A 24,434-nucleotide genomic window follows, 5' to 3' on the forward strand; every position below is an offset into this window, starting at 1 on the left:
ATGGGCTTTCCTCAGCCTCCTCAGGAAGTAGAGGCGCTGCTGGGCTTTCTTGGTGATGGAGCTGGTGTTGAGTGACCAGGTGAAGTTCTCTGCCAGATGGACACCAAGGAATTTGGTGCTCTTGACAATCTCCACCGAGGATTCGTCGATGAACAGCGGAGAATGGTCACTCTGTGCTCTCCTGAAGTCAACAACCATCTCTTTGGTCTTTTCAACGTTCAGGGAGAGGTTGTTGGCTCTGCACCAGGCTGTTAGATGTTGCACCTCCTCTCTGTATGCTGACTCGTCGTTCTTGCTGATGAGACCCACCACGGTCGTGTCATCGGAGAACTTGACGATGTGGTTGGAGCTGTGCATTGCTGCACAGTCATGAGTCAGCAGAGTGAACAGCAATGGACTGAGCACACAGCCCTGAGGAGCTCCAGTGCTCAGTGTGGTGGTGCTGGAGATACTGTTCCCAATCCGGACTGACTGAGGTCTCCCAGTCAGGAAATCCAGGATCCAGTTGCAGAGAGAAGTGTTCAGGCCCAGGAGACTCAGCTTCTCAATCAGCTGCTGAGGGATGATTGTGTTGAATGCTGAACTGAAATCTATGAACAGCATTCAAACGTAGGAGTCCTTACAGTCCAGGTGTGTGAGGGCCAGATGGAGGGTTGTGGTGATGGCGTACACAATGTTAAGTAACAAGTAACAAGTAATGTTACATCAAGTCTTTGCAGATGGTCATGCCAAGGAACTCGAAGGAATCAGTGCTGGACAACATCGGAGAGTTAGTGGTGGTAGAGACCTAGATACTTTTTTTCAGTGGAGATGACAGTCAGCTGTCATCTCCACCATGTCACTGAAGTTCCAGGATGCTTTGTCTGCACCATTAGGAATGCCAGTCCATCCTGGTGCTGCTGCATTGTATCCATACATGCAGGAAAAAAATCTGCTTACCTAAAAAAGCAAATAAAAGTCATGTTACACTGGTCTATCAGGTACTGTGAGTAGCTGAGGCCTTTCTGGTGACTAGAAGTTCTTTCCCAATCCGAACATAGAGCTGCAGTAACGAATTCAACAATTGTGCTCTGTGTCTGGCCTGTCTTTTTCCCTATATCACTTCCCCTTCTATTGTGTACATCAACAATGCAGCACATTCTTTGTTGAAGTTACTTTTCAGGGTTGCCGATCTTTGTATGCCACTGCTCTGTGTTTCACCACAGCTTGTAGTGTGACACCACATACTTTTGTGTTTTCTCGTTTTTATTTATGATGCTTCTCGTGTTTCCTATCAGTATCTATTTTATCTATTACCTTTCATTTTCTTCTATTTAAACCTTTCTTTTATTGCTTTGGGTGATGTAATGCTGTGTTCCCGTACATGAATTCAACAAGCCATTTGATCTGTGGTGTAGATCTTTGTTTTCTGTTTTTTTCTACTTTTTGGATTGTCCCTGGACCTGTTTTCTGGCTGACGGAGAGTGAGTCAACAAACTTTTGAATGTCCACATGCATTTCCGTAGCACAGTCATTTTCAAACTGTTATTCTCTTTTTACAGCTTTGTGTTTGGAGGCTTCAGCACCTAACCAGGCTGAGGATGAGGAGATGAATCTGAGGTCCCGGGTATACCAGCACACATCTGCCGCCCTGCCTGCTGCTCTGATTTTGGCTGTGGTCCTCACGCTCGTCATCTTCGCATTGGTGCAGGCCCGTGCCAGGAAGAGGCTGTGCTGGAAGCAAAGTTACGAGAGGCTGAGCGGGACAGCGGGTACCAGGCCCGATCCACGCCCCATGCCCCACGGAGTGCCCGAGCCAGAGGACAGTGGAGATGATGCAGACGTCGTGTACACGAGTCGAGACGGATCCGTCTATCGCCGTTACGGATTCGTGCACAAACCCGAGCCTGAGGAAGAGGAGGTGGATGAAGCCAACGAGAACACGCTCCTCAACCGAGCATGAAGAGGCCGACCCTTGAGTTTGTAATGCAGAGTTCTGAATTTTATATTTTAATTGTTTACTTTTTTTTCAAGGAAATGAAGGTTAGCACGCAGCATACATGTTTTCTCATTGTAAAATATTTTCTCTGTAAGTAAACACATATAATGCACCTGTTTTGTATCTGAGAATGAATGGTTAGTTCATCTTTTTTATAGTGCAGTAAAATTGGATTGTGTAAATAAGGAACTGTCAGTTGAAAAGCTAAAACTCACCTGTGATTTCCAACAAAATCTAAAGGAAATATTTTGTGTAACTCTTTGTGACTGTAGGTCCATGCTCTAACGTCTCTCTTGGACGAAAATATGCAAGTTTATCATGTGGCATGTTCCATTTTGTAAATATAGCTGTATTTCCTGTTGTAACGAATCATTTGTAATGTTCTATTTGTATAAATAAAACGTAATTTGGATCAAATGCATTTGTGTCTTTAAACGTCTTGTGTTTAAATTTCCCCATATTGTATTTGACAAAGGATTGACAAAAGTAGGCCAGTTAATGTGATTCATTAATGATTATTAATTATGATTATGGTTTTCTACTTCTTGGCTTTTGTTTAGTGACCTTTTTACAGAAAAACAACAAAATCTCCTAAAGTCTATTTAAGTTACAATTACAGTGGGATGCAGCGATGGCGTAAAATAATAAGAAGAAGACATGATAAGAAACTCACTTATGAAATAAGTTCACATCAGCTTTGTTTTATTTTTAGTTATTTTATCATTTTGGCTCCTAGATAGTAATATCAAACTGTGCAAATAAATTAGATTAAAATATCAGTGTTTGTAAATGTTTCTGAATAAAACAATGAGATTATTTTTCGCATATGTATTATTCTATAACAGCATGTGTTTTAAAAAAAAAAACTTGATCACGTCAAATATGGGTTCCTTTAAACTCTTTTCCACAGTTTACTTTTCTGAATTTAAGTATTTACATTAATATTTATTTAAAAAAGTGGACTTAAGATTTTTGTTTACTTACGAGCCTTATTCCTGTTGGAAAGCAAACATACTTTCAATTCTAGGAAGGCCACACCTATAGTGTGTGCACAATAACTGTACTTCCGTCTAGTCCTCCCATAGAGCTCTGTGACCGGCTTGCTGTTAGCTGTTAAACACATACCTCAGTTTTAATGCAGCCTCAATGCCACACTGACTTTATTGACTGCTGGTTTTCGGGAGCCAATTTTGACTTATGATTGCACCTTTAAAAAAATGGCTTACAGGAAAAAACATTTCTTGCGGTCTGTCTGTTTACTTGTTTTCAGCTTTTCACTTATTTATCTTGTAACAAACCCTACAAGAAAAGACTGCTGGAAAAATGGACAGTTTGAAATGAAACACCTGCTGAAGCACAACAGAGGAGAACTGCAAGCTTGTTCAGCCATCATCCAGGGAGACATGGACGGAGTTGACAGCAAACACTTTGGCAAACTCCTTGCTGGATGGAGAAAAAAGTCCCTTTTACCCGAATCCTACTACCTAAATGTCACAAAGGACTGCCAAGCTTTTGTCAGAGACAGGGGGTTTCTGACAGTTCCTCTGAGCATGGAGGAAAAAGACTTTCCAATCGCATACTCCATGGTTATCCATGAGAAGATTGAGATGTTCGAGAGGCTCCTGCGTGCTATTTACACTCCTCAGAATGTCTACTGTGTTCATGTGGACCAGAAGTCACCTAAGATCTTTTCAGAGGCTGTAAGGGCAATTGTGTCTTGTTTGCCCAACGTGTTTGTGGCCAGCAAGTTAGAGAGTGTCGTCTATGCTTCCTGGTCTCGAGTTCAAGCGGACCTTAACTGCATGCAGGACCTTCTCAAGTCTCCAGTCGGGTGGAGGTATCTGCTCAACACGTGCGGGGCAGATTTCCCTTTAAAAAACAACGTGGAGCTTGTTCAATCTCTGAAAAACCTCAATGGGAAGAACAGTATGGAGTCAGAAGCCACAAGTGCATCCAAAAAAGCTCGCTGGATGTACCATCATAACGTCACAAACACCGTGACTCGGACAGGCGTGAAGAAGACCCCTCCCCCCATCAATACCCCTATGTTCTCTGGGAATGCTTACTTTGTTGTCACGAGAGCGTTTGTAGAACATATCTTCAAGAGTCCTGAGATCCAGAACTTTATGGAATGGGAAAAGGACACATACAGCCCGGATGAGCACATGTGGGCAACACTACAGAGGATGCCTTCGGTGCCAGGTTCTAACCCTCCCAATGGAAAATACGACGAGTCAGACATGCTGGCCATCGCAAGGTTGGTCAAGTGGAGTTATCTTGAAGGAAACATGAAGGATGGAGCGCCATATCCGCCGTGCACCGGGTCATACAGACATTCGGTCTGTGTTTATGGAGCAGGAGATCTGAGCTGGATTGTGAAGCAGAGACATCTATTTGCTAACAAATTTGACCCAGAAGTGGACGATATTGCTATAAAATGCATGGAAGCTTTTTTAAGGTACAAAGCCATTTATGGTCAGTCTTTACTTCAAACAAATAAAACCGAAATAATTAAATAGTGCCTCTACACATTCGCAAAAATTGAACAGACCGTGTAGATTTTTAACATATTAACAATATATTAACCTTTATTATTAATAATAATGTGATGATTATGATGGTATTTCTATTTATATGTAAAGTTTTTTTAATGAAAATATTCTATTGCCCAAAGTTCGTGAAACTTAATACAGCAAGACAAGTTTTAACACCACAAAATGCAAATTCTCGGTTTGTTAAAAGAGGAACTTATCTTGATTTATTCCATTCTAAAATTGGCAGGTAACACTAATAAAACAATGTGCTATGTGCGATATCACAGCAAGATAAATAAGTTTGTTGTCAACAATTTAAGGTCTTAGCAGTTGTTACCAGCTTTTAATTTTCTATTATTCTTTGATAATTATGTTTACACAAGGACATTCCTCAAATATGGCTCTGTACTTAAATGCACAGAATCAGCATGAACTGCATCTGTGTTGTATTTAGCTACAGTTAGTTATATTATAGAAATATTCATATACTGATTAGACATTAGAAAACCCTCCACTTCATTTTATGACTTATTTCAAAACAATTCATTAAGCATTTATTAAACACACAGTTAAATCCAGGAGAAATTGTGTAATAGCTACTGTGCAAAATTATGGAGTTTCACAAAGGTATAAATAATAATAATAATAATTATTATAATTATAATGAACTGGTCATCAGAAGTATACAAAATTATGCAAGATTATTAAACAGATTCTTCATCAGACGTATAAAGATATACTGACTTATTCTGATATAACTTGGGTTATTCGTCAGAAGTGAGACTGGATTATTTATCAGATGTAAAGAGATTCACAATAGATGATTCATTAAAAAAGTATTAAAGTCTTCATTCAGGGCTTTAATGACTGCAAGGCTGACCTTTGGTAGTTTTTGTAGGTGTTGGCTGGGCTTTGTCAACTTATCACTAAAAAAACAGAACACTGTGAAATATTCCTTTCTGTCAGATAGAATATCAAACCAGTCTGGTGTTTTCCCATTACACTGCCACCAACAAGGTGTTTCTATCTGTCACTCACTTCATGCTTTTGTTTTTTCTTTTGTTGCTTTTGTTTCTTTTGTTTTTCTTTTGTTTTGATGCTGAGAATACTATAGAGACTGTTTAACTATATAAGCAGATTGTCTTAGCTTTACCCTACTTAGGTTCTCAAATAAGTTATTGCGCCTATATAGCAAATAATCAAAATCTAACACATTTCCCAAAACAGTGTCAAGATTGCACACAGAATGTGTATGTGATGTACAGAACTGTACATATTGCAAAAAACTGGAAGAGGGACGGGGGTCTGGAGTGGATAAGGAGCACAGATCAGTAAAGACTGTGCAGTATGATGCCCTTGCTTTCCGCTCAAAAAAGAAGAAAGGTTTCAGGTATTTTGTCTGTTTTTTTCTTGTCATTTACCATAGCTGCCATTCTGATAACATCTTTTCTTATCAGGTTCAGGAAGAACATAGTTTCAAGAAGCCATAACAAAGTACTGAAAACAAAATCTGTTGTCTGTCTAATACAGAGGTGAAGGCTAATATACCTAACACACCTTGGAGACCCCAAAAATTGCAGTAGTAAAGGGTCCATTGTACATGAAGTAGGGAAAAACATTTTTCCCCAATACACAACATGTCTTGTTTTGTGTAATGTGTAATCATGATCGTTATTACCTCCTCTCAGGTGCAAAGAGTCAAGATTGCTGTCAGAAGGAAGAATAACACAACTCGGGCCAGAAAGTGCTATTTTCAGTAGGAAGTAGCAAGAGACGTTATACTGTTATCAAATCAATCATGTGGCAGCAGCACAATGCTAAAATCACAGAGACAGAGATCAAGAGCTTCGGTTAATGTTCATATCACACATAGGAATGAAGAAAAGTGTAACCTCTGTGACTTAAGCAATCTTTATTAAAGATAGGAAAAGCATCACACACACACACCACATTGAATCTTGAAGTTGATGGGCTACAACAGCAGAAGAGCAGATCAGGTTCCTCTCCTGTCAGTCAAGAACAAGAATCTGTATCTCTCATGGGCACAGACTGACCCAAACTGGACAGATGGAGAGCGTAAAAATAGTGTGTATTGAAAATCCCAGAAGATCAGAAGTTTCTGAAGCCTCACTACCACTTTTTTTTTTTTTTTTTTTGCATTGCGCAAAGTGGACGGTGTTTTAAACTGCTAATCAGAACACTATCACCATCTACTGGCCAAAGTGTAAAATTGCAGCATACTTAAATATACTCTATTCGTGAGAAGCAGTTTTTGTCATCCTCTGGCTGCTCCCCATACCGGATCATCAAATTGACATACTTGATTTTGGAAAAGGTTGGGCACTGAAAGTTAACCCTTCAGTGGCTGGGGAAGTCGTAGCAATAAAAAAAGTACATAGTGATGTATACAAAGTAAAGCAGTATACACTGATCAGCCATAACATTATGACCAGTGCCAGGTGAAGTGAATATGACTAAGTATCTCCTCATCATGGCACCTGTTAGTGGGTGGGATATATTAGGCAGCAAGTCAACATTTTGTCCTCAAAGTTGATGTGTTAGAAGCAGGAAAAATGGACAAGATTTAGGATTTGAGCGAGTTTGGATCAGAGCATCTCCAAAACTGCAGCTCTTGTGGGGTGTTCCCGGTCTGCAGAGGTCAGTATCTATCAAAAGTGGTCCAAGAAAGGACCAGTAGTGAACCGGTGACAGGGTCATAGGCGGTCAAGGCTCAGTGATACACGTGGGGAGTGAAGGCTGGTCCGTGTGATCCGATCCAACAGACGAGCTACTGTTGCTCAAATTGCTGAAGAATTTAATGCTGGTTCTGATACAAAGGGGTCAGAATACACATTGCAGGACGGGTTAGGGCTACAATATTAGTCAGGTGGTCATAATGTTATGCCTGGTCAGTGTGTACAATTTCAATGAATGTGCATCGAATGTGTTTTTGTGTCAGAAAAAACGAGGTGGGATAATTATATAAAACTACAACATATACACAATATGCAGATTATATTAGGCAAACTGGTATGTTTGCCCAATAAGTAAGTAGATAAAGTGCAGATCCTCCTGCATTTATACACAAAGTAAGCTAAACTTGATAAATAATTCCCTTCTTGGACATTTTCTGGACTCAGCTAGTTGTTAAGGGTTAAAACCCTCCGTTCTTCGGGTGTGGGAGAGGCCGAAGTGTGGAAAGATGCAGGAACTGGCACTACAGGATGTTCACAGGTGAGAAGTCAGTTAAAGGTAATGGTAGTGTTTATATTTAACCCTTTGTGCTCAAAGCCATATACGAATAAATCGGCTTTTCTCAAGCGCACATTTGATTTGCGTTCAGTTTGACAGCTGTGTTTGGAGGTGTATCACCATAGTAACGGCTCAGACCTCACCTACACTGCTGCTGATTGTGGACAGGTGTGCTGTTACAGTGCTACATCCAAACACAGGTCTATTATCAAGAACTGGATTAAAAATGTGCATATGACCTAAATCTAAAAGAGCAGGTGAGGGTGCAGGTTTTCATTCCAGCTAAAAGCCACACCTGAGCCTATTAAAAGCCCAGAACCAATTAAACAGGTGGAATCAGGTGTGGCTCCTGTGTGATTGTTGTTCAAACCTGCACCTACACCGGGTCTGTGCAAATACTGTACACCCTAACCTTAAGCCGGGAAATACTTTAAATGACTATTTACTCCGATTATGGATAACAGCTTAGAAAATGTCTGATACAAGATCATCAAAAATGCCTGGTGTGAACGTGAGTTTTAATGAAAGTGCTGTTTTTTGTTTTTAGGTTAAACACCAGACCTAGCATAATATAATGGTACTTGTTTATTGGTATTACTGCACTTTCAAACATACAACAGAATATCAGGATTATCAGCAAAACAGGTGGTACATTCATTGGTCTGATCCGTTTAACAGAGAACAATCCAATGTGCATTTATCGCATGCTGCTTCATGATGCAGCAACACTGTACACAACAATTCAATACATCATGGAGAAAATAAGACAACGGTTTGACCCAAGATGGATGAAGATGATTAGCTGCGGTTAGTGAGGGATAATTACACAACAAAAACCAAAATCTAAAATTTGAGGTAATGCTACAGAAGCAGGCAGACCAAAAGAAATAAGAGGATGACCTTTACTATGACTTTTCTCACTAGAAGATTCTTGAAGAAACAGCTGGGATCATTCCAAACACACGAGACTAACCTATAACCAAATGGGGGATTAAAGCAAAGTGCTACTTTAATGATTTAGTGTCAAAATCGTTAAAATATCCACCAGATTTTAGATGATTTGATTAAGTTGAATGTTTTCTGCAAACTGCTTGTGAATAATAAATTGCCCATCAGTCCACCTAAAATTCTACACGTCATTTTATTCTGTTGTTTCCTGGGTTTTTAAAACAAAAATAGATCAATAATCAATAGGAGAGAGATTCAAAACATGTCAGAAGTAACAAAAAAACTAACCAACCTCTTTTAAGAGCTAAAGAGTCGATGTTAGAGTAAACTGCCACGTTCTTTTATAAACAAGGACATCGGTATTTGGTGAAAGCTGGTGGTTATCGATGGAAGGTCTCGACGTAATAAATAAACGTAATAACTGTGCTAAAGTCCTGCTTTATATACTGCACTAAAGTAACTGTGGTGTGCGCTCCTGTGACATGTAATCATAGTGGAAAAGAGGAAGACGTTTTTTGTATTGTTGAAGTTTTACTTGCAAAAACATAACACACACCATATAAACACCCATCCCAAATGTCTGCTACAGAGATTAACACAATATGTGACTATGAAGTGATCCGTTTCTTGAAGATTGTTCCTAAGTGGCGAAGAGGGAGAGAAGAACACTTTCCTCATACAACATCTCTTATGTTTTTCACCAATAAACAGTAACAAGTATGATGTGAGATTTCAGTAAGTCCAAAGTAACACCATAAAGCACTGTCCAATGCAAAAAATATATATATAGATATAGATATATATTAATCTCTTCTCCTTTATCACCATTTGAATATAAATATATTTTAAATGTAATGTAATAGAACATGCATCACCTAACTTGAAAACCAAGTGCCTTGAACATCAGGGAGAAGCAACAGGAATTATCGACAACAAATGACAACTGCCTCCAAATTTATACATGTAAGATTATAAAAATACTTGAAGCACAGCATTGAGATTTCGACTCGTGTTTGGCACGCTAATACAATACAGAATAAAAGTCCCACCATGTAAATAGGCAATAGAGTCTTGGAAGGCACAAACGTTTTTTTTTCCCCCAGCTGAGAGACACACACACAAACCCACTCGATTTTCCTCCACCTCCGATTTCCTCTTCAACCTCACTCTGCACCTCCCATCTCTCCTTTGCCATGCATTTCTTGGTCGATCCTAAACGGAAAAAAAAAATGACATGTCAGTAGGGAAGATAATCCATCAAATCAAATGATATTCATCTTACAGGCTTTATGCAATAAAGCAGACTTCTAATACCACATGAATGACCAACAGCATTTACAACATGTATGTTGTCTTCACATTATAGCATTTAGATTTACACTGATCAGCCATAACATTTTGACCAGTGCCAGGTGAAGTGAATAAGACTGACGATCTCATCATGGCACCTGTTAGTGGGTGGGATATATTAGACAGCAAGTGAACATTTTGTTCTCTAAAGGGTCCTGGGCAGCCAAGGCTCATTGATGCATGTGGGGTGAAGGCTGGCCCGTGTGGTCCGATCCAACAACTGTTGCAGAAGTTAATGCTGGTTCTGATAGAAAGGTGTCAGAATACATAGTGCATCACAGTTTGTTGTGTATGGGGCCGCATAGCCGCAGACCAGTCAGGGTGCCCATGCACCACCGAAAGCTCCACCAATGGGCATGTGAGCATCAGAACTGGACCACAGAGCAATAGAAGAAGATGGCCTGGTCTGATGAATCACGTTTTCTTTTCTTGGATGGCCGGGTGCGAGTGCGTCTCTTACCTGGGGAACACATGGCACCAGGATGCACTATGGGAAGAAGGCGAGTTGGCAGAGGCAGTGTCCTGCTTTCGTCAGTGTTCTGCTAGGAAACCTTGGGTCCTGCCAGGAAACCTTGGGTCCTGCCATCCATGTGGATGTTACTTTGACCACCTACCTAAGCATTGCTGCAGACCATGTACACCCTTCAATGGAAACGGTATTCCCTGATGTCTGTGGCCTCTTTCAGCAGGATAATGCACCGTGCCACAAAGCAAAAATGGTTCAGGAATGATTTGGTGACCACAACAACCAGTTTGAGGTGTTGACTTGGCCTCCAAATTCCCCAGATCTCAATCCAATCCAGCATCTGTGGGATGTGCTGGACAAACAAGTTCCATCCATGAAGGCCCCACCTGTCAACTTACAGGACTTAAAGGATCTGCTGGTAACATCTTGGTGCCAGATCCCACAGCACACCTTCAGGGATCTAGTGGAGTCCATGCCTCGACGAGTCAGGGCTGTTTTGTCAGCAAAAGGGGGACCAACACTATATTAGGCAGGTGGTCATAATGTTATGGCTGATCAGTGTATATTTCACATATAACATATCACAAATAACATAATAGTGAGTGTTATTTTTTTGATCAAGGGGTGTTTTTTGGATTTGAGTTAAAGTGCTTTGGCAAAAAAAAAAAAAAAAAAAAAAAAAAAACACAAGCAGAGAACAAATGAATCGGGTGTAAATTTTTAGAAAATCAGACGTGGGAAATTTAGCCGTTAGTTACATGGACCCTTTTCATGTGCACAGTATTGTGTATTTAAGACTTCAAATGAAATTCAGGTTAGCATAAAAAATTAAGACTAAGCTTTAAAAGTGAGAGTTCTTCTGCGTGCACAATCTTACGTATGAAGTATATAAAGCAAAATCTGTTGACTGTCACACATCTCTAACTCGAAGCACATGAAAAGGCTCCATCCATGACATTAACTGAATGTGCTCAGACAAAATGTTCTGATTAATCGTGAGCTCAGTGGTTAACCATCCTGCATTGAAACACGGCTAAAGTATTCTGGTTATCCAAGGTTATTACAGTACAGACTAGTGTAATACAAGCTGAACTGGAAGATCTGAACAAACTACACGTCTATAGCTGGCTACATGGGGCTGGGCTGGGCAGAGCTGGTAAAAGGTGAGGCATGCAAACCGGCTGTGAAGCGTGCACTTCAGAAAAATGTTACAGAAAACCAAGACACCAAGAGTGACTAAAGTCCTGAAATCCATCCCTTTTAAAACAGATTTTTTGCTGCTGTACATACCGTTCAGTCTACACTTTACAATGTGGAAATGAGGTCAGCATCCAAATCTGTATCTTTTGTTCAAAGAAAACATGGGCAAGGTGTGTGTGTATATATGTGTATATATATATATATATATATATATATATATATATATATATATATATATATATATATATATATATATATATATATATATATATATATATATATATATATATATATATATAAAGGGGATGAGACAAAAATGAATTCCAGATAGTCATCACTATTTCCTCATCTGTTCACACAATATATAAGAATCTATCCATATTTTTCATCTTTAGAAAAGAAAAAGTACTAGTATCAGAAACAGCAATACTTGAAATCTGTGAATCATCCATCATAAACAAACATGCAGTGCCTGGACATAGCGGTCAGCAGTTTTACATCCAGCAGCAAACGTCACATGCGTGGTTATTTCTTAATAATGTTCTTCAAAACAGTAAGGGTTAGTTTGTGCAATGCAGATAATTGTCACAGAGACTTAGCGAAAGCCCTAGGGTGAATCATACAGATACCTTTTATGGGTTTTCCTATTTTTTTCTTCATCAAACCTTAGAAGAAGGGCAGGGAGAAGGGTTAAGGTACAAGAGAGCTTTTTGAAGGTTTAAACAGCCAACAGCAGACAATCATACACCGTACTGTCGAAAAGAGACGTGCTTTAAGCTCTTGGATGCAGAGAGAACTCTTGTTAAGGTATTACAGAGCTGTAAAAATGATGACGGAAAATCAGCAGCGATGGACACTTACTGAATTTAAACGATTTGGGATTTTTAGTCACGTTTTCCGACATGAAAAAGCCAAGAGAAAACGGCTGCTGTACGGTTTACCACACCACAGAGACAGAAATCTGACCACTGTCTTCATGTCTATGGTAAGTGTATGTGAAAAGGTCTTCACTTGCACGTCACATGATTTCTAGTTATGCTTGTTGTCAAATAAATGTTTAAAAAATATCGTACACAATATCATATTATGTGCAATATGTTCTTAGTTCCCTAGCACCTTTTTTCTACTTGAATACATTTTGTATAAATAGAATATTTCATTTGTTTTTCATTTATATCATCAAATACATTTTGTATTTTTGAATATATAGATTATTTTATTTATTTTTCATTTATATTTATTTTTCTTGTGATCTGAAGCAGTATCTGACAAAGGAGTTTCCTTTGGGATTAATATAAGTTTAATAAGTTTAAAACTAAATTAATAAGTTTTATCTTATCTTAAATTATTTCATTCCTCTGAAAACGGTCCTAACCAATATGCTTTACTGGAATAGGGTAACTGGGTTTGTCTGAAGGTGCAATCCGTAATTCTTGATCATAAAACACGAGCTGTTCATCGGTCATCACAAACACTGACCTAATGATCTCTCAAAGCTTCCAAGTGGCCAGAGTTGTGTCTCTCTCCTTTTACTTTCCTCACAAGGCTTTGAGTTAATCCTACAGCAAGTGTAATATACTGCATAGAAAGCTTGTGGCTACTCATGGCTAACATGGTCTCACTTGCTATGCTGCTGCTCACAGTTTAATCTGCACGTGCAGTAAGACTGCTATATGTGGTACAGGCTCTTGTTGAGTACACTAGGATCGTGAACGTCCCCCTTAATCTTGGAACAAGTTCCCCTGTGCCAATGTGGGGAAAAAAGGAACTACCAAAAGTGGGTTAAGACCACAAGCAGACACGCATCCTTATCTCTTAACTTTCTAAAGACTTGTAGCTTATCTCATGGAAGAGTAGAACACATCAACTAGCTGGACATAACTACATACTGGACATGCCACCCTCTGAGGAAGGTATGCTTATGTGTAGTACTGAGAGGGATGCCACTAGAGGGAGTCTGTGCTGCTGAGACTTGTGCTACTTGTCCAGGATCAACAAGGTCAGCGTCAGCTCTCACAGTGAACTGATTGCAGATGTCGTCTCCTGAACTTTCCAGTCAGTCCTAAAAGTGTGTGTGACATGTGGTCATGTCATTCAGAACCAGCACCAATCTTGCAGGAACACAGCGAGACGTATTTACAGCAAATAAAGCGTATAAAGTCTTTATAAATTTTTGTGTACAGTGTGTAGTCTTGCATAATGTTATGTGTTGCACCATGGATCTGGAGAAAATATAAATTATGTGTAGAAGATATATAAAGAAATGATGATAAATAAAAACCCATCTAACCATTTGATACAGGCACTTTTTCATTTTGTAGGAAGGTTTTTCTATTCAAATGCATTTCAATGTTCTTTTAACTACAAGAATCGCTAAATTATTTCCGAAAAAAAGAAGAAGAAAAAAAAAAAAACAAGGAAGGAGAGCTTGTATGAAATTTACTTACTGCTTGATGCATTCTGGTATTGACACATATTCCATTGGCACGAGCTCAGCGAGGTCTGCCAGACTATACACAAACTTTATTTTTTGGCTAAATTTAGAACTGGAAAATTAACAGACAAAATGAAAGACTGATTAAATAAATCACATTGCGTGTTAAGTAATCAGAGTCACTGACATGAAAAGAATTAAAGCTGACCTTATAAAAGGTTTTGTGATGGTCAGGAGTGTGCGAATGAACCAAGATGGATGGACAATAATCAAAGACTTCAGATTCTTCCTTAGTCTGTAAGCATGATAGAAAAAAATAAACATTTAAAATATTGTTCAAATTGAAAAGGACAACCAATTGAGGCACAAAAAACAATGCAGTTCATAGCATCACATTATTAGTGCATCGCCTGCACGATATAAATCTACATCTTTGCTGCATATTGCTCAGAAATTCTTTTCTAAACTGATAAAAACATTTTTTACATTTTTAAAATACATCAAGACCCAGACAGAACAAATGAGCAGAACTCACCTCCGGTCGATCTGTTGATAGCACTTCCTCAGCCAGCCCACACTGGGCATCTTACGGCGTGAGGTGGCACCATTCAGGTACACAATCATGTAATTCTCAGCCACCAGCAGCTCCAGAGTTCCTATTACATACCTGAATAAAAGAAATAAGCATTATTAAAGTCTTGGAGGTTCTGTGCCATTTCTTGTATTTGCTGTTAAAAAAGAATCTTGGCCATCAGACTGCTTGGAATATTCTGATAAAGCATTAACCCTCTGGGGTCTGAGGCCTTTTTGAAGACCTGCGGTGAATCGGTTCTCTTCTTAAATTTGTGTAAATTTCAAATCTTTACCAGTGTAGTAGCTAATACATTTCAACTTATTTACATAGAGCACAAACTGGGCTTTCATAATATGGCTGATGTAAATATGTTAGATTCATGTGTTACTTTTAAGCTTATGTCAAAGTACACATACATGAAAATAGAATTTTGAACTCTAGCAGACAAACAGTGAAAATGGAGAATAAACAAACAGATTGGCAGATTGTTTTGAACACAGGACTGAGTTCATGAAAGTCTTGGGTGTGGGCCCATAGATAAACAGCTAAATTATAACACTCAGAAAGACCTTTTATTTGGGGTAAAGCGACTGATGTGCCTAACGTTTTTCAGCAGAGCCTCTGTTTCACTGAATAATCCATGACTATTCATGAATATGTAAGACCTATTGACACCTGGCTCAGGTGACACCAGGTTTCCCCAGGACTCCTATTGATGTCTCAGCTGTTCGCACCTATACATTCAGATTCCTCCTACAAAAACAGGGTACACTGAGGCCAGGTTTTGTTGAGAGAAACAAAAAATAAAGCATGGTTTCTGAAATTTTTATTGAAATGCAATTCTTTTGGAACATTTGCTAAAAGGCATATTCACAACCACATTCCAGCCATTCACAGACAACTATGTTGTTTTTCTGGGGTACTATTATATTATTTGTTTTAGCAAAAGTTGCCACTGTTTATGACTGAAATAAAGCTGTTCATATCGTGCTATTTTTTGGTGATCTGAGTATATGATGACTGGAATACAGCTGCTTACATCGGCGCGCGCTTTCACTTTTATTTAGTGTTTATTTAGCGAGTATATATTTGTGCCATGTTTTTCTGTGGTACTGCTATTGATTTTACATTTCATCTGCTCAGCAAAAGTTGCCACTGTTTATGACTGAAATAAAGCTGTTCACATCGGTGCGCACTTTCATCTGACTTTTGATCAAAATGCTGCGGTTTGCAGCGTGGAAGTGCGCGCCGATGTGAGCAGCTTTATTTCAGTCATTATATACTCAGATCACAAAGAGTGGCAACTTTTGCAAAGCAGACGAAATGTAACATAATAAAATCATGGTACTCAGAGAAACAACATAGCACAAATATATACTCGCCTTTTGCACACGCCGATGTCAGCATCTTTATTTCAGTCATAAATTCACAAAACCACATTCCAGACATTCACGGTCAAATAATTATTCGATGCTAGACACAAACAACGATATGGAAGATTTTTTTTGTTTGTTTCTTCATTCAAGCCCTTTTTTTTCTGTTAGACACGGGCAGCATCAGCACATCACTCCCCCCAAACAACACAGCAATTAGCATTTACTTACATCTGAATAGAGTCGTTTACATAAATCTTGCATGTGAATGGAGCGCTAAGTGAGGGGGCGGGTCTCCGGAGAGTGTGGAGACGAGAATTTGACATAGCTTTGTTTTTTATTTTTAACATTAATTTAATAACAAACATTTATTTGGCAACAAACTTTTTGGAAAGACAACCGTCTACCGTTTATGTACATATTTTTTTCTATGTTGCTACAATATAATTTCATTTACAAAAACACTTTCAAAGAGAAAAAAGTTGATTGGCATCGTCGACAATGCCGTCGACCCCAGAGGGTTAAAGCATGAGACCACATGAAAGCTAGCTGCCTTTAGATGTCAAAAGGTTCAGCAAAAAAAAAAACTATGGTGAACTCACTTGAAAAGATGATCCATGATGTATCTATAGTTTGGTTGATTGCTCTCAGGCATAAAGCAAACCGCAAAGACGATAATAGCATTCAGTCCATCTCCATAGTAACCTACAAAAGTAGGAGGCACTTCTGAACAAACACTTACCACAGAATACATTAGCAATAGCACATTATAGTAACATAAGCCATCTGCCAGGGGCAGAGATCAGAGGTCAGCAGAGAACGATCAGACAGAAAAGCTCTCTCAGATAACCATTCTCTACAACTGTGGTGAGCAGAAATGCATCTTGGAATGCACAGCACACTGGACCTTGAGGTGGATGGGCTGTACTTTGGGAGCAAATGGAATATCTACACAGTATTATAATAGTGTCCCTAATAAGTGCTTATTGAGGGTGGTTAAAAGAGTAGAAAAGGGATACAGTGAATTGATAAATGAATAGATTAGAATTAAGAGTGAGTTATCCCCAACAGTACTTTTCTGAACCAGGTTATATTTACTGACCACCATGGCTGATGACTCTTTTGTAAGGCTCAATGGCCCTCATATCGACCCGGTGGTCCTGCTCCCCAATGCGAAAGATCCTCCAGCGTCGGCCATCATCGCGCTCCTCAGAGGCTGAATATTCCGTCACCGATTCCACACCTTTGGGCAGCATGTCAGTGCTTTTGGGTTTTGGGAGATCATCTGAAAAGCAGGACATAAAAGAGTCAGAGACAAACATCTGTGCATTTAATTTCTCCTGTAGTTACTACATCTTCATAAATCACAAACTGCTATTGTGCTCTTCTAATAAAAGAGCTCCCTAACACAAAACTTAAGTTCCTCCCACTTTGAAGATTACTGCACTGAGAAGCCAAGCAGATGAAGAGAGTGTCCTTGTATCATCTATAATTATATGTCCTAAGGAGAAAACCACTTTGTATAAACTGGCTTTGTCTCACAATTTGCTTAGAACATTCATCTGAGAAAGGCTTAACTTACTCAAACATCAGCTTCTAGAAAATTAAAATCATAAAGCTTCAAAGAAACCACTACAACCAAAGACAATTTATCACTTCAGAAGGATTTCAGAAGAAATGCAATAACTCCTAATGTAAACCTCTGATTCAAGGAAAAGACAAAAAAGTAGTGTGAATATATTGAGATTTTAAATTAAATTATGTTGATAGTTTCTTTAAAAATTAACATTTTCTCTTAGAAAAACAGACACATCCTATTCCATGAAATTTACTGGGTGATTCACAGATACTGATTAGGAACCATGCAACAGGGATACATACCAAAAACATAACATAACAGAAAAATAATCAAGGGACCACTGAATGGGCTAGGAATCACTGATGGTGCTGAATGTGTAAATCAAAAATAGTGAATAAATAATTAAGAGGAATGTGCACAAATCAAATTGGTATGGATTTGACATGAACAGTCACCCAGGTAAACCTTACCAAAGAGGGCAGGCCAGAGGCCTACTCCCAACCACTAGGAGGAAACAATCCATCCAGCACAGAGAAGATGGCAGCAAGAGTGGAAACACAAAACAAGAACACTATTTAACCATGAGGTAATATGGAAGGTCTTCCTGGACTCACTTTCCCTTCTTTCCTGATGGAAGACCAATTGAGAAAAGTTGCAGGTCTTAAGGAGAATGCTTACGAGCTTAGAGCGATACCTACAGCTAAGTAAGGTCATTCAGGTGTGTTAGGAACTCTTTATTTATCTGTAGTTAGGACTAAAAGAAGACCTTAAGATACTGTCAGACCTGAGAAACTATCCTTACCTTCCCATTCAAATTCGTTGCTGTTGTCTGACGGGGTGTCCATACCGTCCAGGTCCAGCTCTGTGCTTTCGTCCAGTTCATCGGAAAGCACAGAGCCGTCACTGCGATCGAGGTTCAGACTGATTTCTGGAGCCAGCAGTCTCCTCTTTGTGTTCTTGCCATTGTTTGATTCATACTGCTGACCTACAGAATAGTTGATAAAAAAGGATGAGCAATACAGGTACTTAATATTACACCCTAAAAGGAAACAAAGGCTGTCCGATGTTTTGGAGATGCATGCTCTAATAAAGTGTTAGGAAAAAATGCCATTTTAGGTCAAAAATGCCAGTAGGACATTTTTTGCATCATCACTAATGTAAAGGCAAGCTATTGCTGAGCAAAAAAAAGAATAGACATCATTTAAAATCTAGACAAAACATCTATGGCCCATACCAGAATCTTCCTCTCCAGGTGTGTGGGTGAAGAGATGTTCATCAAGCTGAATCTCTCCTTCTTCAGGTAGCGGTCTTCATATTTGGTAAGAACAGTAAAAATTAATTGCGAATTAACACAAAAGATGTGTTTAATATATAGGGCTCCACAGAGGAGATTTATGACCAAATAAAAGGTTTTGAAACGTATTGCGAACCCTCCATCAAATATAAAAACAAATATAAAATATAAAAATAAAATCATTGAATAATATTATCTGTACAGTCTGTTGAAAAATAAAAAACAAACATAAATAAGCTTTATCTAAATGCGCCTTCATTTAGCATTTAGTAATTAATTACCTGGGGAAGTCCTCGTCTTGCCACTCCTCTTTGAACTCCATTCCTTCCATTCGCAATCGAGCTTCTGTAGTGCTGACCGACTCCTGACGATCGAAACTAAAACACAAAAAGATACGAGAACTTATGGAGCTAGCTTGGCTTTGAGAGATAGTTGGCTTCCTTTGAACCAGAGCTTTTGTTGCTGTCACTGTCTGTGGTTTAGCAGGTAATTCACACAAACCTAGACTTGCTAGGAGTCAGTGTGAGTCACTGCTGCTTCTCCACCTGAATCAGGAACAAGTCTCTGGAGTCGAGCAGGTTTACTGCTTCCTAGAAAAGCTTTTGGATTTAAGTGTCTCAGACTCTGAGACACATGGCATTAGTGTCAATGCTGTCATCCAAAAATTACTTAAACTACAGGCAGGCTAGTGCTAACATACACACAAGCTTTGGAGCCTGTACAGTTTACAGCGTGTACCAAGGAATAATACAAACTTCCACTTCACAAAAAAAAAACCCACCAAAAATATTTAACCTTTAACTGATGAAGACTGTCATGACAGATCCTTCCACATAGTTGCACACTTGTGCTGTAATTGCAGCAGTTACTAAAGAGGATTAACATATTTGGACGTTTTGCTGTTTGGGATTACAGCAAGGACAGGATGCAGCAGGCTATTTCTAGATTGCTCTGTGGTCAGAACTGTACATTATAAGCTTTGTGGATGTTTTCTACTACTGTATGTTTGTATCACACTATTACTGAACAGTGCTTTTATTAAATGGAAGGAAACACTGTTTTATTTAAGTAAATTGTTGTGTACACCAATCAGGCATAACATGATGACCAATGACAGGTGAAATGAATGACACCGATGATCTCCTCATCATGGCCCCTGTTAGTGGGTGGGATATATTAGGCAGCAAGTGAACATTTTGTCCTCAAAGTTGATGTTAGAAGCAGGAAAAATAGACAAGCGTAAGGATTTGAGCGAGTTTGACCAAAAGGGCCAAATTGTGATGGCTAGACCATTGGATCAGATCATCTCCAAAACTGCAGCTCTTGTGGGGTGTTCCCAGTCTGCAGTGGTCAGTATCTATCAAAAGTGGTTCAAGGAAGGAACAGTGGTGAACCAGAGACAGGGTCATGGGCGGTCAAGGCTCATAGATGCACGTGGGGAGAGAAGGCTGGCCCGTGTGATCCGATCCAACAGACGAGCTACTGTTGCTCAGATTGCTGAAGAAGTTAATGCTGGTTCTGATAGAAAGGGGTCAGAATACACAGTGCAGGACGGGTCAGGGCTGTTTTGGCAGCAAAAGGGGGACTAACACAATATTAGGCAGGTGGTCATAATGTTATGCCTGTTCGGTGTATCAAACAAAACATGAGTGAAGTAATTATGCCTGCCTTTAATTTGTCAGATTCTTGCAAAGTATCATTAAACTTATCCAAGAAATCATTATCTAAATAAATAAATAAAACGCATTCACGTAACAGCTGGTGGTATTTAAAAGGTGGCCCTCAGATGTGAGGATGGAAGAAAGAACACAAACACTGGCTCGCTGTCTCACACAGCTAATTATCATGCCATCCATGTTCACCATCACGCACACTGTCACTCCGGGTAGAGATTAAAACGAGGCTGATTAACAACCTTTAACATCAACACCACCATCTTTAAGCTCATATACTACTGAGAAGCCTAGATTTTTCCTGGAAAAGAAACTCTAGACAGCAGTGAGTGTAGTAAGATTAAGTCAAGATGCTATAACAGAGCAAATGACATTTTATCTGATGAAGCCTGATTAGGAATTATTTATCTCCTCTTGCAGTACTTCACAGGTTGATTTCTTGATATTGCTGGTCTAAAACAATACAGAAACCAATGATGATAAAAGCTTGTATTTATAACTTAGACATTATATTTTGCCATTGGGTTTTGCTCAACATGTTCAAATTGACGAATTTGCTCAACATGTTCCCACTGGTTCTGGACATCACATAATTTTCCAGAAATGGGAATTTTGCACTTCCTGACCACCCTACAAAGGTGAAGAAATAAATAAACCATTAAACAGTTTACACGCTGCAGTTTTACTGAAGTGACTCATGTCACAGAAATATGCACGAGTAAACAGCTGCATGCACGTTTGTCACGCTTCATAATAAAGAACCTGTGTATTTGGTTCTTTAACCATACAACACCGCTGATGACATAATGCGACAAACTGACTGTTTAAGCACGTCTTAGCCATTTCTGCACCTTAGTTTGTCTAGTATGATCACGTAATGCTTTTAGAAAAAATTGTTTACACACACTATAGTACATATCATGGTACCATCCTAGAGCACAGGTTCCCTGGAGTACCCTGTCTTGCACTTTTTAGTGTTTTCCCTGCTTTAACACACCTGATTCATTGAAATAGAGAATAGTTGAAGCTGTACATATATACAATTGTGCTCCACCATCACTTTAGAATTGCTCCATTTATTTTAAAATATATCTTCTCTCTAAGGCTATGATGGGCAGAGACTCACCCAAACTGGACAGTTGAAAATTAGAAGGAAAATAAATATCACCTGATGAGTCTGTGCCCATCATAGCCTCAGATTCTTGTTCTTGTCTAAAAGGAGTGGACCACTGATGTGGTCAGCTTACTTCTGCTGTTGAAGCCCATCAACCTCAAAGTCTGACATGTTGTGTATTCTGTGATGCTTATATGCTCACCACAGTAATAAAGAGTGTTTAGCCTGCACTCTGACCACAGCTTCCTAACAAAAAAGAATCTCACTGTGCTGTGATGTACATGTAACAAATAACATTATACGTCCTGTCAGCTCAAACGGGTCTGGTCATTTTCCTCTCTCATCACAAGGTTGTTGTCTGCAGAGCCTCCGTTCCCAGGATGTATATACACTTTCCTCTGAGAGCGTTACACTGCCCTGTGTTACAGCATGAGCAGCAGTGTGTGACCTGGAAGAAGCAATATCCTTCTCCCTCCAGGGATGGTGTCTGTATGATAAAGAAACCTAAATGTAACTGAAGTCCACCTTCGTGTCTCAAGTGGTCATCTAAGATTTCCTGTCTTACTCTGCCAGGGGTTAATTAAGCATATACTCTGAGAAAAGGTTCAAGCCCCAGCACTACAAACCTCCCCGCTGCTCGTCCCTGGAGCCAGGAACTTAATCCTCTCTGCTCGCACCATGGCTGACCCTGTGCTCTGACCCAAACTTCTCAAAAAAAGCAGGGATATGTGAAGAATAGAATTCCACTGTGTTGTAATGTAATGTGTGGCCGTAATAAAAGTTTCTTTTTCTTCTAAATGGCATAAATGTCTGTAGATTTGAGTAAGCTGAACATTCTGGTATGTTACCACTCTTTGGTGCCTTTAGAATAAATCCTTTCAATATAATGTACCTTTAGTAATTAAAGTTTAACTTTATCCCTTAAAATATTAATGAAAGAAATTCTTATTCATGTGAAAGATATATATTAACGGTACAAAATATTCAATTCCAAACCTCAACAAGACGTAGGCCAATAAATAATGACTTTGAAGGTTCTGTCAGTGGAAAGTTTATGAGGAGAAAGCTACACTATATTGCCAAAAGTTTTGGGACACTGAAATATGCCGAGTGTGTTAGTGGGATTTATTTTACAGTTAAAATGATGCAAATATCTGAGACCCATGTGTTAGAGAATGAACAAATAAACAGTGACAAGGGTGTGTGGACACAGGCTTCTTTTTTCGGCTTTTCCCTTCAGGGGTCGCTACAACAAATCATCCCTCTCCACCTATCCCTATCTTCTGCATCCTCAACACTTCACTGTGTTGACACAGTACCAAGTAAAAAAAAAAAAACCCTACCTGATATATCCAGTGCCGGGATTGTGATGAACTTCGAGTTATGTTATCAGGTTAAGTCTGTACACAGAGAGGATGAAGGTGTAACAGGTAGATGACTGACTCTCTTACCTGCCATTGTGTTCCAGGGGAGAGTGCGCGTGCGGAAGATTCACCGGCGCGCTGCTGTGAGTCGACTCCTCACTTCGCCCTTTGTGTGAATCTTCTTCTCGCACCCCTTCTGTTTTTCTCGGACTGGACCGGACAGGTTGGTCACCATTATCCGCAGAAGTCACGCGCTCTGTGGGAGTGCAGTCCGCTGTCACCGCGCTTCCTTGTTCACTCGACTTGTTTTCCAGCGTCGCACTAATTCTGGGTGTGTCTGATTCACCACTGCTCTTATTAATAACCGTGTTATTTGTGTCCGTCTGCTTCAAGCTCCCTTCACTCTCAGTCGCATCTGTAGCCATGAGCGAGCTGGACGGTCGGTAATATGTCAGCAAAACAGCCCGGCGAATAAGTTCAGGAAGCTGCACCAGCACCCCGGCCAAAACAATCCAGTGTGACCAGTTAGCTTAGCCTAGCTAATCCGAGTCAGACTGGAAAGAATTCTTCAGCTCGGCCTACCAGCTAGTCAACTAACAATAACACTGACTTTCAACAGTAAACATTTACAATTAACTTACTCGAAATAAGCCAACCGACATGTTTAACTATCATATGACATGAGAAACACGTCGTTTTTTAGTCAAATTCCAGTGTCCGGCTTTGTTGGGCTACTTTTCTGTCTCTTCCTTCCTGCAGCAGAAATGTTGACGCCGCTTCAGCTAGTCTGCTAGCCCTCGAGTTCACGGAGTGCTGACGGACAGGAACTGACAATTAAAGCAAAACCCGACAGCGAGATCTCCGGGAACCATGCGGTCAAAAAATATTAACCAGATTCCACTAATGGCGTTTATCTTTAAGACATTATCCACTGCTGGACGCAAGAGTAGCCGCACTGACGCTGTCTCATCTCATGATTAGCTGCGAGTCTTCCTAAAGCTCGACAACTGCACTGCATCGAGCCACAACAAAAAGTGTGCGGTGTTTGCGCCAAAACAAAAGTCCCTGTGCTGACCAGTCAACATGTCCAGCACAACTTTTCAGTACAACTTTTCTCGATCCAGCAAAAAGCTTTAAAAAGAGTGAAATAATCCCTGCTCTTGGTTGTCCAACACATATACCTCCAAAATTACTTGCATTTTTGGAAACAGATATAGGTAAACATGTTATGAAAGAATGTCTAAAATTTTATTAAATAGATTTTTTTTTATTTTAATGAAAAAGCACACTGCCCACCAAAA

General features: G+C 39.5%; 3 protein-coding genes across 7 annotated transcripts in view; 2 read left to right on the forward strand and 1 right to left on the reverse strand.

Moving 5' to 3' along the window:
- Window positions 1-2,381, forward strand: part of LOC131365034 (proprotein convertase subtilisin/kexin type 5) — a 28,049-nt gene extending 25,668 nt beyond the window's left edge. Inside the window, exon 16 of the mRNA XM_058408606.1 lies at window positions 1,542-2,381. Coding sequence (XP_058264589.1) covers window positions 1,542-1,942 — 401 coding nt within the window. The 3' untranslated portion in view covers window positions 1,943-2,381. The remainder of the gene's footprint in view (window positions 1-1,541) is intronic.
- A 671-nt stretch (window positions 2,382-3,052) lies between these two features.
- gcnt3 (glucosaminyl (N-acetyl) transferase 3, mucin type) lies at window positions 3,053-9,497 on the forward strand. 3 transcript variants are annotated; one of them, XR_009206546.1, is made up of 3 exons: window positions 3,053-4,436; window positions 5,740-5,902; window positions 6,201-9,497. XR_009206546.1 is itself a non-coding variant. In XM_058408611.1 (2 exons), exons 1-2 carry the CDS (start codon window positions 3,196-3,198, stop codon window positions 5,768-5,770), a joined length of 1,272 nt encoding a protein of 423 aa, XP_058264594.1. In that variant the 5' UTR covers window positions 3,053-3,195; the 3' UTR covers window positions 5,771-9,497. The 3 variants fall into 3 exon arrangements, 2 of the variants coding, with proteins under 2 accessions (XP_058264594.1, XP_058264593.1); XM_058408611.1 differs by having other exon boundaries at window positions 5,740-9,497; XM_058408610.1 differs by lacking the exons at window positions 5,740-5,902; window positions 6,201-9,497 and having other exon boundaries at window positions 3,054-5,682.
- bnip2 (BCL2 interacting protein 2) lies at window positions 8,337-24,157 on the reverse strand. 3 transcript variants are annotated; one of them, XM_058408609.1, is made up of 11 exons: window positions 23,221-24,157; window positions 19,264-19,359; window positions 18,923-18,996; window positions 18,491-18,673; window positions 17,212-17,394; window positions 16,712-16,814; window positions 14,698-14,829; window positions 14,371-14,457; window positions 14,176-14,274; window positions 11,819-11,871; window positions 8,337-9,924 (listed from the first exon to the last, which is right to left on the reverse strand). In XM_058408609.1, the coding sequence occupies exons 1-10, from the start codon at window positions 23,556-23,558 to the stop codon at window positions 11,853-11,855; spliced, it is 1,314 nt and encodes a 437-aa protein (XP_058264592.1). In that variant the 5' UTR covers window positions 23,559-24,157; the 3' UTR covers window positions 8,337-9,924; window positions 11,819-11,852. The 3 variants fall into 3 exon arrangements, with proteins under 3 accessions (XP_058264592.1, XP_058264590.1, XP_058264591.1); XM_058408607.1 differs by lacking the exon at window positions 11,819-11,871 and adding an exon at window positions 12,358-12,393; XM_058408608.1 differs by lacking the exon at window positions 11,819-11,871 and having other exon boundaries at window positions 23,221-24,156.
- Window positions 24,158-24,434: the final 277 nt, after the last annotated feature.

The sequence above is a fragment of the Hemibagrus wyckioides genome, linkage group LG14, assembly GCF_019097595.1.
Source record: "Hemibagrus wyckioides isolate EC202008001 linkage group LG14, SWU_Hwy_1.0, whole genome shotgun sequence".
Classification (NCBI taxonomy): Eukaryota; Metazoa; Chordata; class Actinopteri; order Siluriformes; family Bagridae; genus Hemibagrus; species Hemibagrus wyckioides.

Excerpts from the sequence above, each read along its gene's own strand:
- gcnt3 (XM_058408610.1), top strand. The coding sequence starts at position 3,196 with ATGGCTTACAGGAAAAAACATTTCTTGCGGTCTGTCTGTTTACTTGTT.
- bnip2 (XM_058408607.1), bottom strand. The coding sequence starts at position 23,558 with ATGGCTACAGATGCGACTGAGAGTGAAGGGAGCTTGAAGCAGACGGAC. Across the intron at positions 17,395-18,490 it reads CAACGAATTTGAATGGGAAG|ATGATCTCCCAAAACCCAAA; the intron begins GTAAGGATAGTT and ends CCTGCTTTTCAG. Across the intron at positions 14,458-14,697 it reads TATCAACAGATCGACCGGAG|ACTAAGGAAGAATCTGAAGT; the intron begins GTGAGTTCTGCT and ends TCATGCTTACAG.